The sequence below is a fragment of the Electrona antarctica genome, assembly GCF_951216825.1.
Source record: "Electrona antarctica genome assembly, chromosome: 5".
NCBI lineage: Eukaryota > Metazoa > Chordata > Actinopteri > Myctophiformes > Myctophidae > Electrona > Electrona antarctica.
The window spans coordinates 33912576-33930767 of NC_136810.1; the positions used below are offsets into that span (position 1 = coordinate 33912576).

Consider the following 18192-nt stretch of genomic DNA (forward strand, 5'->3'; position numbering starts at 1 on the left):
GAAGCGACCTCGCCCTTTACTTCGCATCCACCTGGGTGACGCATCCGCCTGGGTGACGGCAGACTGCTGGGCGAGCGCTGGAGCTTTGGCATGGGGGTTCAGATCAACATATGGAATCAATTATGTACTGGCCATATATGGAGCGTCTTGAGTGTACAGGGTTTAATGAGGTCAGATCAATATATGGAATGTCAGAACAGGTCAGCTCCATATATGGAGCGGGGGCAGTCTAAGGCATTCTTTGAAATTTATCATGACATTTTGAGTTCTTTTGTGGATATTTCTGTGTGGGATTTCTTTAGACATTTTTGTGGCATTTGTGGATTTTTAAAACATTGAAGGATATTTTTCAGATCGGCAACCGATAGGATCTACCGCCTGTTTTCGACCGGCACCCGCCCCTCTAGACCAGAAATCACACAAGCTGCAGCATGCTACAGGCTGATTGATCACATCTACATATCACAAATGATACGTAGCTTGCAGAGTTAGTTCTGTCAGATATACTCGAGGGGCTCATTCAGTGTTATGAAAGACTCACATATCATTCGCTGACGTGGCAATCAGCTGACCAATCGGGTGGGGTATTTAAACTCACCTAGGTCTGGATTCTTCCTGCGTTCCTTCCTCTGCCTTAACCTTAATGGTTGTATAATTGTGCTGAAATGGAGAAAATGTAGCAGAGCTGAACGCCAAGATAAAATGTTAAATGCACCACTACCAGTCTTGTCCGTCTTGGGCTTTCACCCCTGCTGCAGCCACACACAAAACATGTGGGGGGGGGGGGGGGGGGGGGGGGGCGGCAGCATTACAGAATTGCATAAATAGTATGGTTAATCTAACCTCTCACAGTTAATGCTGTTTCAGAGCCTCGTTCAACATTTTAGTTGACGCTCTTCCACTTGGCTTCTCCCTATAACAACACTCCTGGTCTGTCAAATCCCTCATTCCCTCTCTTCCAAACGACCTCGATAATGTCCACATGGACATCTTAGCAGCCAGGATCGGGTGGTCGGCCTGGCGGCCACTCAGAACCCTGGTGACCTTGACATGGACGCTTAGGAAGAGGACCAGATGGAGCCACACAGGAGACCGGCGAAGTCCTTTGGAGACGAGGACGCTGCACTGTGTGTGTGTGGGAGGGGGGGGGGGCATGATGTAACTACTAAAGGTGGTTGAGAAATCAGAAATAGTTGCTCCATTGGTTAGTAACTGATGATTCAAAATGTGCTCTTCACCAACATGACGTTGAACTTGTTTGTTTGTCAGGCAAGAAATTAAATGAAATAGAAATCGTAGATTGTCTTGATTGCAGAAACGTGCGCGCGTACACACACACACACACACACACACACACACACACACACACACACACACACACACACACACACACACACACACACACACACACACACACACACACACACACACACACACACACACACACACACACACACACACACACACACACACACACACACACACACAGAAAGTTTTGGGAATAATTACCATAGTCTAGACATACGCAAGACATTGAATGGGTGAAACAAACAAGCGCTCACTCGTCAGCCTCCTAGCGGTCAGTGCTTGCTCAATAGTCAGCATGGTGAAACTGCCTGGGCTGTATTGTGCACCAGCTCTCCACCAGACACTCCCTTGGCTTCTGAGAGCGTGGGGGCCACTAGAGGTGCTTTTAGTATCTTAGTCTTGCATTTATCAGATTATGGAAGGTCACTCCAACTTGTCACCAAAACTTTAATCTCCAATGTTCCTGGGTGTTTTTCACAATTTTCCTTGAATGATTACACCGTCAGAGGGTGGGGGTGAGGCGGGTGGAACTTGCATCAAAGTCCTCAGAGGCCAGGGTGAAGCATGCTGTGATGTACTCTACGTCACTGACTAGTCATTCCCTCAGAAGTGTCTCTGGAAGGTTAGATCAGTTCAAACCAAGATGACTCTTCATACCTCCCTTTGGGTTCACCTCATCTATTGCATTCCTTTCTGTTGGCTGACTGTAGTGTTCTGGCAATGCTTATTTCTTCACATGTGAATCAAATTCATATCCAGCAAGGCCTCGCTAGAATTCAGCAACTATGGATATATCTCACATGGATATGTACTTAAAGGGTGTTTTTTTATTGTTGGTTTGGCTATTTGGCTGTAAGGCAACAATCCCGGACTTGCCAGTGTTGCAGAGTCCCTGGAGGAATAAGGCAGAGTTCCAGCTCTGGAATGCTGCCCTACTTGGCAGTTGACTCGCAACAATCTCAACTCGCTGACCTCAGGCAGGGTTAGAGGGAGTTTTCCTCCGATTTTCTTTTCGGCGAAATGAGACACGGTGGAAAAGTGTTATTCTGAAAACCGTTACCGAGATGAATGGCATTTTCCGAGAATCCTGACCAAGCCAAATGTCTAAGAATATGGATGGCATCTTCTGTGATTGATGTGTATGATTCCTGAAGTTAGACAATTCATAATTTGTCGCACGGCTGCATCGCTCAACCTTTTTGGCATCGCCTAGCTTGCATCTCGTCAAAATTTGTCTGTCTGTGTTGTTTTTCTAATCAGCAAAAAACCTCTTGCCCTTGCTTTTGTATTTGTTTTTAAAATAGTTATTATACTTGAAGTGATGGGATGTTTGGCCCAAACCTTAGCCAAATATGGAGTCGTTCATCATGGATTCATCATAGATGACAGGATCCACACGAAGCCAAACCACATCATTATTATTCGTCTTGTTCAGTTGAAATGCAATTATTATTATTTAGCGAGTGACAAAAACTAAAGAGGTTTGTTCATGCACTCAGTGGAGAGTGGAGTGCATACAGACAGGCTGGTGTCCAGTTCATGACATCTGTCATCTATGACATTATATCATTTAATTATGACTCATATTTGTGCATGGTTTCAGCCCCGATCTGACCATATTTCACTGTTCCATTATAAAAGTAAAGTCCAATATTTCAAAGACAGCATACACAAGAAACTTGAGATTATAGGTCTAGACAGACAGACGGGGGCAAACGCATAATCTCTCTCCTTGCCTTCAACCAGGCGGAGATAATTAGGGTTAAGTCCGACTGTTTCGTCATTTATACCGATTCTAACAACACAGTTAGATTCAGTCCTTCTCTGCAACAGAGAGAGCATAAATAAGGCATTAATGCTAGCCATGGCCTAATTGTGGTAGTTCAAAAGCTACACATCAATGATTTCTGCAAGTGTGTCCCCAATACAGCATTGATAACAGTATAGGCCTAATAGGTCTACTACTCATTCTAAAGTCATCCTCAAACAGAATAGGCAAATATGTCAAAGTGTATTGGCGACATCATTGTACTTTCTCCAGTATAAACACCATAAAGTCTCTACTTCCTTTGATTAAATCATATTTCTTGGAACAAGTATAATGAATATTTCTCCAGACCAAGCATTAACCATTTCCTCTAGTCAAAATTTACATCACCATCCATAAAAAAAACAATTAATGACACAGACACATCGTATTTGTAACAATAAACTATTTTTTTCTCTTTTCATATTTACATCCGTACAGTACCTAATGTGCAAATTAATAATTTAAAGTAGTGTAAAACTTTCAAAGGAATACAAAATCATATCATACAGTCCTAACATGGTGAGAGTCCATGAACTGGTCACGTACAAACGAGGAAGAGGAGCGGAGGAACATCACTGCAGTGTGTGCACGCCTACAGGTGTGTGTGTGTCCGTGTGTGTGTGTGTGTGTCCGTGTGTGTGTGTGTGTGTGTGAGTGAGAGAGTGAGTGAGTGAGTGGAAAGACAGGAAGTGAACCGAGGAAGCAGTGGAACATCCTTGGCCAGGACACACTCAGGTAAGGACAATGTGGTGGAATAATATCCAGGCATCACCAGAACAAACACAAACACTGCTTCTTTTACAGTAGTCATGTCCAATGGGCAGTAAGCACTAAGCACTGGGGATGGGTGACTGAAATTATCATTTTCTGGTACAAAAGGCATACACAGGTCTGAAACCCACTGATTGGATAAAGCACTAATGATATCACAAAAGGCTTGAGGTGCTCTTAGCAGCAGCAGGTGTGTTTTTTTTAATGGCCTCCCCATAAGAAAGAAGTACAGACAATCTTAACGTTGGACCAGTGACACATTGTATACTCTATATTGTACTAGGTCACCACATAATGCTAGTAGCATGATCGTCTTGTGTGTTGGATTAGAGACGGGCTAGTAGAGACGCACGTTAATAACACGTCAAACGGATGGAGCCACGATTCCTGCTCACCTAATACTATCAATGGGGCGATTAACATTCCGCTCAGAGGGAAAGACACCATGAACACTGCATATTCATTCAACCCATGCATATTGGTCAATGTTTGGCACATACATTTACACATTTGTAAATTCAGAGCTACTGATGGTCACTTTTTCAATAAGCCAGTTTGGCAGCGCTACGGAGATCGAGTTACAAAAACCTTCATGATACGTTTTGCACGATGTTCTCACACCGACACGTCAGACCGCTTCCATTGCGCCAGGGCGAGCACAGAGGTACATTGTATGAACGAGACAGGTTTATATTAGATCCTAATCCAACACCACGAGCCATGTTTATTCATGTGCATTCCTGTACTTGAGGGTTCTTTTACAAAAGCACACACCGTAATAATCCTTTAAAATGTACAAGACACAGTCAGACTTACAGTAGCTATCATTGGTGCATAGACAAAACTGGGAGAGGGAGTAGCAAACATCACCAAATTATTGCTTTTAAGTTAAATGTTTCCTCCCCCTCGCATTTCTTTTGATTGCAAAACAACCACAATTTCTCCACAAACAACACTTTGAAGACCTAAACATAAATATTGTATTAAAACTGGTTAAATGAGACAAAATACTCCTTCCACGTAAGACGCAAACCTTTCACGCTCTCAAAAATACAGGACGTTGCCTCACATACAAAATACAGCACAGGAAGAGATGACTTTTACTCTAAAACAAGTAAAAGACTAATGCCGAATTTATGCTCCGTCATAAAACAGTGGTCACGTGCCGATAATTGCAGACAAGCTCACAACGCGTTAAATCCACAACGCACTGTGAGCACATCTGACTACTTTTGGTGCGCGACACACACCGTTGTGCGACGAAATATAGATCAGGCTTAAATTCAATGAGACAGAGAAAACACAGAAATAGTACAACATCTGGCCAAAGCTGCTCACTGTTTCCACTTCTGCTTCCCACATCATAAAGTAGTATTCTTTACTAACGAGAGATGAGTAACTGGGACACACACAACAGGGAGTGTTCTTCAACAGAGTAGGAAAAATGTATGCCGTTACATGTTAGGCTAAATGTGGAGTGTGTGGTCGGTCGGCGGCTATGCAGGCCGGTACACTTTGCTCTCCCTCTCCCTGCGTTTGGCATCCTCTCGGTAACAGTAGGAGCAATAGTTGTCCGTCTCCGGCCTGCCATAAAAGGAGCAGTTCTCCCGCTTGCAGCGGCGTTGCTGAAAGCAGTACAGAGGACCCCCGGGGCTCCGCCCTTTGCTTTTGTCCTGGCTGAAACAGGTGTGGGCCGAGGGGTCCTCGTCGGCGAACTCCAGGCAGTCCCGGATGTCCCCGGTGTCAAACCCGTTGGTGTAGGTGTGGGACTTGTGTTCGCCCGCCATGTTGTAGGACAGTGTCTCCATGGCGTTGTTGACGGTGCGGACCCCCGACAGGCGAGCAGGGCTGTAGCTCTGCGAGGACAGCGTGCGGTTCTGCTGGGGGTAGGTGGCGCATGTTTTCAGGCTGCCCACCACGGGCTTATAGGGCTCATCCTGGAAGTTGGAGGATTGCACGTTGACGTCGCGCAGGTGGATCACGCTGTGCCTCTGGATGGGTGGCGTATGGCTGTAGTGGGCCGACACTGGCACCGGTCTTTTAGCACCGATGCTAGGGGAGGCGTAAGGGGCTGGGACCGAGACGGGGGCCGGGTGTGAGGTGTAGTGGGAGGAGGCTGGGGGCGGGGTGAGAGGCGGAACAGAGGTGGGTACCAGAGGGGCCGCGGTGGGGGTGGGGCTGTTCCTGCCCTGCATCTTGAGGCCCAGGGGCGCCTGCTGGGAGCTGTGGCTGTAGGCATGGGCGTGGTGTGGCAGGACCGGCGAGCAGCTCTCCGGAGGCGAGCTGTCCGACCGCTCCCTCTGGAAGGCGCTCTCGTGCTCGGGCTTCTTCAAGGAGTTGGCGTTGTTGGCACCGGTGGCCGAGGATGGCGGCTTCTTATCGCCCTCCTTCCTCCTCTGCTCCTGCTCCTGGCTGAAGCGTTCCTGGGCGCTGCTCAGGTAGTAGCTGATCATCTCCTCGTGGAACTGGTGCCGGTGGCTGGTGAGGAGGAGGCCGGCAAAGATGAACTTGCGCTCGCCCTGCATGGCGGCACGCAGGATGTTGAGGCTGAGCTTGACGTCGGTGCTGTACTTCCAGTTGTCCAGGGTCTTGTTGTCTCCTCCCGGGAGCCTCCCCACGGTGTCCGCTCGCTCGGTAGGGGAGGAGCCAGAGGGTCTGTCTTGGTCCGTGGGGGAGGGGCTGGTGGCCTTCTCGGAGGAGGTGGAGCTGGCTGATTGGCCTGATTGGCCTGACTCCTCCTTGCTTCCCTTGACGTTTTTTGACTCCTTCTTCTTCATCTTCTCCCCGCCGTTGTCGCCATTACGGGCGGTGCCAGAGTTCGACTTGTTCATTTTGCCGTGCACGAGGCCACCCAGACCTCCCATGTTCTTCTTCAGCTTGATGCCCAGGGTTTTGCTGAAGCTACCCAGTTTGTTGGCCACCGAGTCAGTCCGGTTCTTGTCTTTGTCCTTGCGCTGCTTGTCCTTGTCTTTGTCCTTGACACTGGGCTTGCCGGTGTTGACGTTGGAGTTGCTGCCGACAGACTCGCGATCAGAGTCCATGGACTCGGCCAGGGATTGGACATCCTCACCTGCGGAGGCCGTGGGCGACTCCGGCTGAGCCAAGGGAGCCTGCGGCAAGGACACACACACACACACACACACACACACACACACACACACACACACACACACACACACACACACACACACACACACACACACACACACACACACACACACACACACACACACACACACACACACACACACACACACACACACACACACACACACACACACACACACACACACAGATAAAGAAAAGACACATACAGTATAGTAGAATGGTGTACACAGTAAAAAAACACAGTAAAAAAAAAAGAGAAAAAAATAATTAGTCTCGCATAGCCAGACATTCAGAGATCTCCGTCTAGAATAGCGTCAAGAACGGCTGCTGACATACCTACACCCACTGCTTTGAAAACGAATCAATCAAAGGTATGGCACCCCCATATCTTCGAACCCTACAAACCCTCCCGCGAGTCCCGTCCGCTCAGATCAGCCAATGCAGGGAAGCTGGAAGTACCTTCACTAAAAACACTGTGACAGCACTCCACACGTCCCAAACTCTTCTCCCTTCTGGCTCCAAAACTATGGAATGCACTGCAATCAGATTGCAATCAGAACTGCAGACTCACTCACAATCTTACGCCGTACTCTGAAAACCCACCTCTTCAAACTCCATTTTAGCCCGTAGCACTGCAAAGGCTCAATTTACGTAACTTAGATAGCATTTTATGTAGACATAGCACTCTATAGTATATACACATAGTTTCATTATATAGATATCCCACTGTTTATGATGACTATTTTTATGTATATGATGTATTACCATGTTCATAAGTCGCTCTGTAAATCGCTCTGGATTAAATACCTAAATTGTAAATTATAAATTGACTCATATCACCATCCCAATATAAAGGACCACCATAGTTATTGGCATTGATTCTGCGATGCTGTTATTATGTAAGCACTACAATAAATTTAAAATTTAATGATTGTTTGGCTACGCGAGACTAGTGTTAATTTAATGGACTGTGTGCTGAAACATTCAGCATCATTTTAACAGCATCTTGATTGACGGAGCATTTGGAAAGTTGGTATCTATCTAAATAATCAACAGTGGATTTCCTACAAAGTTGTATAGAGATTCCAACAAACTCGTAAATCAAACACATGCTTGTGCTTGCCGCTGTTTACGTGTCCGCTCTCACGACAGACTGTGCAGGGATACGGAGAACATAACAACATCCTGACAATAAAACAAAATTGCAGGGACTGTACGATTTAAACGACATCTGGAGCATAGCATCCATGAATGAGCCAAATCAAATGTGACACACATGAAATGCTACATGCGGCGAAACATCATTACCCTGGTTTCAGACGGGATCCGGATCCACGTTACGTTCATGTAGTTGTGCAGGAGATTCAGTTTGGCCTCCAGGGAGAGGATGAGACTGCGGAGAGACAGCCAGAGGTTAACACGGAGTCATGTGATGAAGCTCCCACAGCCACATACATCCAGGGCTTAACACCCAGTCATGTGATGTGACCCTCTCACCAGCACATCCAGGGTTAACACAGTCATGTGATGTGACCCTCTCACGAGCACATCCAGGGTTAACACAGTCATGTGATGTGACCCTCTCACCAGCACATCCAGGGTCATGTGATGAACCTCCAAAAGGACTTATGTTCAATTTATACTTCTAGGCCATTTCTAGGGTATAAATCAGGCTTTCAATGTGCCATTGTTTGATGATATCAAAATGCTCTCTGGAGCCATAATACAACATAGGCAAGAGATATATATGCACGCACGCACGCACGCACGCACGCACGCACGCACGCACGCACGCACGCACACGCACACGCACACGCACACACACACACGCACACGCACACACACACACACAATTATGTGAGACAGAGAGAGAAAGAGAGAGAGATACTTTTAGTAGCATTCAAATGGATAGCATCGTCATGTAAAGTTGGCAGTGCCATGTAAGTGTGGCGGTTTGCACATTGCACACATTGCAAGGATGAACTCGCAGAGGAAATGTTGACGTCCTGAAATGCACATTTTTTTTTATTCCAAATACTGCACCCATCTACCCATCTAGCACACAACAATCTAATTCATCTGTGACATAATGGTGGTTGCAATGTGGATGTTACTTCACAACATACAGAACAGTTATTGTTCTAAATGCTTCATATCTGTACCCTTAAGAATGTACATATCTCCAGCCTGTTCAAGGGATAAGTACACCACCTGACTGGCAGGAATGTGAAACAGATACCCTTACATAAACTCATTCCTAAACACCGAGGCCAATCCGGACTGGCGGGAGGAATGCTGCTTTCGCACACTCGTTCCTGGGAAACCCTATGGATGACTGACACGGCTCACAACTTGTTCTCTGCTTCGCTCTTTGAAGTGACCCGAGAGCCTGGAGCCCATGATCAGACCTAAATCCCTCACACAGTGAACTTATAGACACAATGGAGCCTTATGGATCTATATACTGTACACATACTGTATGTGTGGTAACTGGTAATATATCCATTTGTAACTCTGAGAGTGTATACAAGTAAGACTTGCGAACGCGGGAAGAGAACGCAGCTCGTAAATTGCAACAATAAATTACGTACTTTTTTACGTAGGTTTTTTAAGTTAAGTTTTTTTTTTAAGTTATTTTTTTTAGTGTGTATGTATGTGTGCGTGCGTGCGTGTTTTTAAAAAAACTTTTCTTTACGTTTTTTTTAAGTTTGTTTTTAATTTCTTTTTTAACGTTTTTTCTTTTCAAGTTTTTTTTTAAGTTACGTTTTTTTAAAGTTAAGTTTTGTGTGTGTGTGTGTGTGTGTGTGTGTTTTTTGTGTGTGATACAGCTGCGCCCTCTGGTGGCGGGCGGGTGGTGTTACAGCGTGACACACACAGACACACACATCTTCTCCTAGGTCTCATAGTTAGTGCTCACTGCGTTCGCAATTACTGCGTTCGCAATAAATGTAACCAAATGGATCCTTGTATGCACACATACAGAAGTCTCTGCTCTGCACATGGTTCTGGTGCTCTCTTTTGGTGGAAAGCAACCTAGATTCTGTGTCATAAAGTCCAGACAACGTGGCCCAGGTGCTATGGGACTTACTTGGCTAGTTTGGTGTTGTCGTTGTCATCTCTCCCCCACTCCCAGTCCCTCCCAGGGTCCACGGCGAAGTGGAGCGCCAACAGCTTGTGTTCAGAGTCAGTCAGAGGGATTACAGCTGCAAGATAGAGGAAAGGATCAGGGATTTGGTTCGGTTTGGCTGTATTATCCATTGTGCGCGGAATGCTGTCATGGTGTCAGAGACAACATGAAGGCCGCACACGTTTGTGTCAACTCTGTAGGATTACCAACGACCCCAGTCACAGACTGTTTCAGATGCTATCACAGGGCAAGGGGTTCCGCATCCACAAGTCCAGGGGCAGTAGACTCCGAAAAAGCTATTCTTACTGCTTGCCCGTTTTTCCTCCTATATTTTTCCCCAGCGAGGGGTGGGAGGGGCTGGGGGGGACAAGTCGAGATCCCTGTATGCAGATTCAAACACACTGCCTTTATATGTAGGCCTACTACAGCAAACATTTTCAATTGTTTTAGTTGCCTTAGGTTCAAGATTCATAACTTTTAACATGCTATATTGGCTGTATTCTTTTTTGAATGGAAAGGCTATGGAAAGGCTATATATATTTTTTACTTATATTGACCCTTTAAACAATTTAGTATAATGTAGTATAGTATGTAAGGCATTGCCCACTTAAATGGTACCTCGTCAGATTATCCCCACATAGCCTACAATTGACAGACTTCACTGTAGTAGCTTTTCATAAATTATATTTGTATTTAGGCTGTAACGTCCGTTGTCCTTCAAGTACCACAGCCGTCTTCCGTCTAGCCCCTCCCACTTCCAGGTGGAATGCATCCTTAACCCCCAGGCTACCAGGTTGATGAACAATGACACTACAGGCCTGTTGTCTGTCTGTCTGTCTGTCTGGTGCGTGCGCACGCAGGCACGCACGCACGCACGCACGCACGCACGCACAGGAACCTGACGCATATAAGATTGCACCTACAGTATAAACATAATGCACACACATACATATATAGATGCTTATATTATGCACACAGACTGTACATACTGCATTCAAAATTCACCTGCAGCGTCATGCACCTTTAAAGCACTTCAAAGTGTACTATGATTAATGAACAATTGAACTCAACATACAGTACTTACCGTACCTATCCATTACTAACATTTTGTTTTTGTTGGTATATTGCTACTACACTATTGAGGAAGCAAAAAAATTTACTATACTCATGTACACAATTTAATAGAATCATGACTTCTAACCCTACTCAAACATGTGTCTGTATCGCTGTACACTGCATCCACCGACCTTAACTTACCTAACTCTCTAGGAGGTACAGTTTGTCATGTGTCTGTATCACTGTACACTGCATCCACCGACCTTAACTTACCTAACTCTCTAGGAGGTACAGTTTGTCATGTGTCTGTATCACTGTACACTGCATCCACCGACCTTAACTTACCTAACTCTCTAGGGGGTACAGTTTGTCATGTGACACCAGTGTCACATTACAGTTCAGGCTAGGTCATCAAGCCATGAACGTTAAAACTCGAATGGTTACTTCTTTCATAACACGAATGCAATTCCTGTCCTGGTCCACTGAAGCTGCCAATAATCTAGCTTTATCATTCATTTTTAATTCATCATTTATTCATTTTAACCATTCTTTTTAATCATTCATTGTCTCCACCAGGCCGAAGGCATGGGTGTGTGTGTGTGTGTGTGTGTGTGCATGCGCCCGTCCGTCTGTTACCAGCTAATCTTCGTCACCGTTAACCCGGTCAATGCCAAATTTTGCACACACACTCCCTGGATGCCAACAATGAACCTCTGCCCCAAATTTTCCAGAACGGCCTGTTATAGTGCCACCAGGAGGCCGACTTTTTTTTAATATATATTACTATTATTACTATTATTATACTATTCTGTACAAATATCCCGCAAATCGTTACACACTGTCTCTATAGTCATGTGTTCAAGATGGATCTGTCTGATATTTCATATTCCATCCTAATTGGCTAACATTGGCTTTCAAAGTTTGCAGGATTGGCCCGTTTTGAACAAAAAGCCTCAAATCATGAACGCAGCGTGCAATTTACGTGAAATCTTTCACTGACTTTCCTACTAGGCTGAGGAATATATCCCACCCTTTTCACATTGGCCTGTTTCTGTAGTTCCATATGATCCCTGTGCTTTAGACCCGTTTAGACCCTGGATGAGTGAGAACTTTATCAATGAGGATAAATGAGGATAAGTTCTCATAATCGGTTCTAGTGAGCAGAAAGAATCAATAATAAGGAGACTTGGCAACCTGACTGTAGAAAGTAACAGTACAGTAAAGAACTTGGAGGTCATTATTGATTTTGAATTGAATTTTAATTCACACATTAATCATGTTATCAAGATTGCCTTTTTTCACCTTAGAAATATTGCACGAATCAGAGCCTATTTGTCATTGGATGATGCAAAAACCCTGATCCACGCCTTTGTTTTTTCTCAGCTTGATTACTGCAATGCACTTTTTTCTGGACTGCCAAAGAAAACAACTGACAGATTACAACTTGTCCAAAATGCGGTAGCCAGAGTTTTAACTAAAACTAAGATGAGAGAACATATTACTCAGTTTTAGCTTCACTGCATTGGCTTCTGGTTGTTTTTAGGATTGATTTTAAAATTATTTTACTTGTTTATAAAGCTCTCAATGGTCTCGCACCTTCCTACCTACATGACTGCCTGCCTAAATATGTCCCAAACCGCCCCCTCAGGTCTTCCACTGCTGGCCTGCTCGCTGTGCCTAAAAATGGCAACTAAAAAACACAGTGAAGCAGCTTTCTGCTTCTACGGGCCGACGGCCCGTAGAAACAGAAAACTGTACCTTCGACAGGCAGCCTCTGTAGACATTTTTTAAAGCACAGCTCAAGACCTACTTCTACAATCTTGCTTTTAATTGATCTTTTATTCATGTCCTCACTGTATTGCATTACTGATATTATTTTAATGTTTTATGCCTTGCTTTTCTTTTCTTTTTTTTCTCCATTGCTCTGTAAAGCACTTTGAGCTGCATTTCATGTTATGAAAGGTGCTATACAAATAACGTTTTATTATTATTACTACTACTACTACTACTACTACTACTACTACTACTACTACCACCAGTGTGTCTCACCAATGGTGGCCAGTATTTCCACATTGCTGAAAAGAGAAAGGGAAAACCTGAAAACCTGGAAAACCACTACAGGTAAGGTTGTGGGCAAAGGCGTGGCATTCGCTGTTGTTTTCACCAACACATGGAGGGAGAACGGGAGAAGATTATCGACAACAGCGACACGTCTGTCAGGTCCTGAACAGCCCTCTCACCACCCAGTGCCACTACAACGATAAGGGTGTGAAGAAACAATGCAGTCACCGCGGCAGCATTGTCGTTTACTACCAGAGGCACTGAAATGATTGCATTCGATAGCATTTGTCTGTCTGGCTGTCACACGAGCAGGAAAAAGAGCGTTTCAACAGCCATCGGCAAATGCAAAACAATAGAACGGTAACCCACCCGCACTTCCTCTTGTGGGAGGCGTGAAGTGTGCACAAGTGTACAATGTATGTGTGTGTGTGTGTGTGTGTGGATAAGACCCACAGTGTGAGGAGAACTGCTGTGTGTTCCTCTGGACCACCTGACCGCTCTCCTCAGGCTGTTTAGTGTGGGGGCTGTTGTCCGCATGACAACAGGGTGATGCAGCCTGTTCAGGCCGAGGACATTCCAGCCTCACTGTCAGTCCCAGATGGAACATACAGTCTCCTCCCTGCCTCACAAATCCTTTTACTGCCAATAGGCTGCTCTGCTCTGCAGGCGTCATACACGCACGCATGCATGCACAAAGGCCCTCCTTTGTCATGACAATGAAACTGTGGGGCAAATCCTACCACCTCTCTCTCTCTCTTTCTCCATCTCTCTCTATCTCTCCCTCTCTCTGTGCATCAGTTTGGCGTCTGTGCGTGACGTGTACTGCATGATGAATGTACCTAGAAGTGTGAGTTGAGTCATTGACAGTGATGACACATCTTTGTAGCATTTCCCAAAGAGAGAACAAGAACAGGCCAGAACCAGAATAGTCCCCCCGCCGTCTCCGTTGTGATATGATCACTTTGCCACCAGGCAGCCAGGCAAGCAAGCAAGCAGGCAGACGACAGAATGTCGCACCATCAAGAGAGCAAATATATCACTAAGAGCATCTGGAAAGTCTCTCAATAGATCTCAGAGCGGCCGTTTGTTTTCCACAGGTGCAAATTAAAGTGCCTTACACAGACCCTTGCAGAAGGCTGGTGCCAATTCGGCACTGTCTGGCATTCTGGAAATACTGGCACGGCTTGTTGAATTCTAGGAAAAGAGGGATGGGGACAGGAGGTCTCCTTACAGAAGAAGCACATTGCTTACAATACTTCTATAAAAAGAAAAAGAAAACAAGCAACAACAAACAAAGGAAAGGCTCAATAATGATCATGCAAACGTGTACAGAACACACTGGGCCAGCTCCCACACAGCTCCCACTCAGGTCATGCAGCGGGCAGCTGAGGCCTTCGGGGTCGCGTCCCGGGCTCCCACGGTGCAGCTGTCCTTCCCTCCCCTCTCCCTTCCGAACTAGTGCTGTGTATGCCGTTGTTCCCGTTTGGGTCTTGGTCTGCTTCCAGCCCTCCAGTGCTTGCCAATGGAGCTCCGTCCGGGGGACTGAAGTGTGCTGTAATGTATTTACTATCCCCGTCGGCAGCCTCGTTCCGCTGTCCTTGAATGACCGATTCGGCATAACATATGCGGGGATGACATCACCACAGACCTCCGCGGAATGTGAGCTGTGTACTCAGCAAGCATAGCTGCTGCTAGCTCACAGCCTAGCCCTGTTCAGTGTGCATCTTAGATTTTGATGGAATGGACCCATGGAGGAGGAGGAGGAATAGGGGGGGGGGGGGGGGGGTTGGGTGTAACCTGGTGCTGCAAAGGATGCAGCTGTTGGAAGTGAGGCTGTTGGAAGTGAGGCTGTTGACATTTGTTTGTTCATTTATTTCTTTGGAAGGACTAGGTAGACGTGTGTGGCGAGCATCTCAATCCTAACCCCTGTGTGCGTGGCGAGCATCTCAAACCTAAGTCCCGTTTCAGGGGAGAGGAGAGGAAGCAGATTATTGATTTTCTCTCCATAGCTTACTGCGTTTCGTCGCGTCGCGTTGCAACACACACACACACACACACACACACACACACACACACACACACACACACACACACACACACACACACACACACACACACACACACACACACACACACACACACACACACACACACACACACACACACACACACACACACACACACACACACACACACACACACACACACACACACTCTAAAGACGCTGAGCAAATGTTTCCCCTCTGCTTTGTTTTTCAGGACAATTTGTACTGCCTGGAAAACTTACAAATTTGAATTCTTGACTTCGGCCACTGTGCACAGCTGCAGATTTAAGGGGCCTAATTCACCACAATAAACAACAAGCACGCATATAAACAAGACTAGTGTATGGCCTCACATATTTTAACAGCGGAAACATGTCAGCGATTACAAAGGCATCACATTTGAAGTAACATGTAAAACAAAACAACCGGTTGATCGCCATATTGATACGATTAGGCTAAGTGTATTGTACTGTAAAGTAGGGCACTGGAAGTGTTTAATAGAACTAGTAGTTAAAAGTCCCAGCCAGAGGTGAATGACTATACCATGCTGTTCTGTAGGTGGTCTTTGCGTAAAAGAGGACCATTTACTTCACTGAGCTTTAGCGGACTGATGCTGGGAAGCCAAGGAAAACCAGCAAGTCTTTTGATACTGGGAGTAGAGCTTGAAATAGCGCCTGAGTTTTCCGAGGGGCCGACCCCCTCTCGCACATCGCTAAACCACAGAGTGAAAACAAGCCGACAAGAAGGCATGGTCAACTGGCGTCTGTCGAGGAACCACCCATTATCACGCAGTAGGTGAGCAGGAATTGGCAGACAAAAAAAAAACAACAACACATGTTCACCTGACTGCCTTACACAGAAAACACTCCTAACTGCTCCTTTGAGACCTCAAGTGTGAAAAAAAAAATTAAACAAATAATTCTGAAAGAAAGTCTCACTTCATCCTCGCCCCTTACTCCATAGTCTCCCCCCTTCACCCTTGCCTTTTCCCCCTGAAGTCAACCCAGAAGCCCCATCAAAGCCGCCACAGCAGCCCATGCTAGCAGCCCATAAAAGGGGCAGTGGCGTGATGTGTCAGTGTGATTTAGGCTCAGGTTACTGGGAGGGACCGGCCTATAATCTTCCATAGACAGAGCTGAAGAAAGAGCCAGTATTCTAGCCGAGCCTCTGGCACCTGAACACACACACCGGCGTGACAGCCCCTCGGATGCTCCTCTCCTCGCTGGCTGGCTGGGGGAAATTGAGAGACCCAGCTCCACCTGAGACGCCCCCACACAGTGGCTGGCCTGTGAAGGGAGTCCAACCACCTCTCCTCCGACACATTCAGGACAGGATGGTTGGTTTGTTGCCCCCCCCTGGCCGTGCTGGACCCTGCCCATATGTGGCAATGTGCTGACTGCTGAGAGGGCTTAGGGTCCGTTTGAGGCTACCTTGCCCTAATTGGCAGGGGAAGATTGGGCCCTGTCTGTCTAGCTGACCCTCTGTCCTTCTGTCTGTTTGTCTGGCAGTGGCACCTGCTCATACAAACATGCACTAGTGCAGCCTGGTGAGGCAATACAATATAAGACAAACCCTTACTGAAGCTGTTCCTGTGCCTCATGCTCTCCGCTAACAACAACAATACAATACATAATGCTCTAAATAAACACTATCACAAATATTTATGTGCTAAATCCTTGCATGCAGAATATATATATATATATATATATATATATATATATATACACACACACACACACACACACACACACACACACACACACACACACACACACACACACACACACACACACCTTTGTATTTTGACAAGTGTGTGTATTTTGATAACATAGTGGAGAGCGACTGCAGATGAAATGTACTCTAATCCTAGCACAGGACACCCTGTACCAGACAGGGCTAAGGACAGTCATGCTGTGTTGTTCTGTGGAGTTCTGTGGACACAAGCACCACCTGCTGGACAAAAGGAGAATGACCTCCCCTTTAGTAAAACAAATAAAAAAAACTTAATAAAAGCGGGAGCACCAAACAATTATGGGCACAGGAGTAGCACAGCTTTGATGTGTGGCTGGCTTTATGGGGAATGACTTCAGGGAGTAAATAGCAGGTTAGTAACCATGCCTGTCTGTTAGTCTGCTGTGCTCTGCAGACTGCAGTGGTCATAATGACTAGGTTGGTGTCTACAGGCCCAAAATAGGACCATAGTAGTACGTGCGCACACGCACGCACGCACACACCCCAAGAAAAGGACACACACACCCCAAGAAAAGGACACACACACACACACACACACACACACACACACACACACACACACACACACACACACACACACACACACACACACACACACACACACACACACACACACACACACACACACACACACACACACACACACACACACACACACACACACAGTGTATAATCTGTGTAATGCGAGTGAGGGAGTGAGTAAGATCGGGAGAAAGGGTGGCAAAGAACATTTGTGTGAGACTGAAAGAAAGAACGAGTGAGAGACTTAAAGAGAGTAAGACAGATACATAGGGAGTGAGGGGTGGGGTGAGGTGCAGAAAGAGATAAATAAGAGTTGGCCAGCAGTCCATGCGAATGACAAGTGTGTTCCACCCACCCACTATAGGGCTGATACAGAGAGGTGCTGTGACTACCAAGGCCTGGTTGTCAAGGAAACCTTTCCCATTTGTCACTCAAAGGAACTCCTTGTGAGGATCACTGTGACCTCGGGTGTGAGCGACGCATCCTGAGTGGCCAAAGTAAAAAATCTGAATAGTCCAGAGTCAAATATCAGAGGAACAACAACTGCCATGCTCAGCCGGTCATGAAGCAAAGCCACACACTTACGGATACAAAGTGTTGATGAAAACATTTTTTTTTCTTTCGGTAGGCAA

General features: G+C 46.0%; 1 protein-coding gene across 3 annotated transcripts in view; it reads right to left on the reverse strand.

Annotated features, from left to right (window-relative positions):
* Window positions 1-4706: 4706 nt before the first annotated feature.
* Window positions 4707-18192, reverse strand: part of otud7a (OTU deubiquitinase 7A) — a 67370-nt gene continuing 53884 nt past the window's right edge. For all 3 annotated transcript variants that reach the window (XM_079500701.1, XM_079500700.1, XM_079500699.1), the window contains 3 exons: window positions 10086-10200; window positions 8306-8390; window positions 4707-6999 (listed from right to left, as the gene is read on the reverse strand). In XM_079500701.1, the coding sequence (XP_079356827.1) occupies window positions 5386-6999; window positions 8306-8390; window positions 10086-10200 (1814 nt within the window). In that variant the 3' untranslated portion in view covers window positions 4707-5385. The remainder of the gene's footprint in view (window positions 7000-8305; window positions 8391-10085; window positions 10201-18192) is intronic.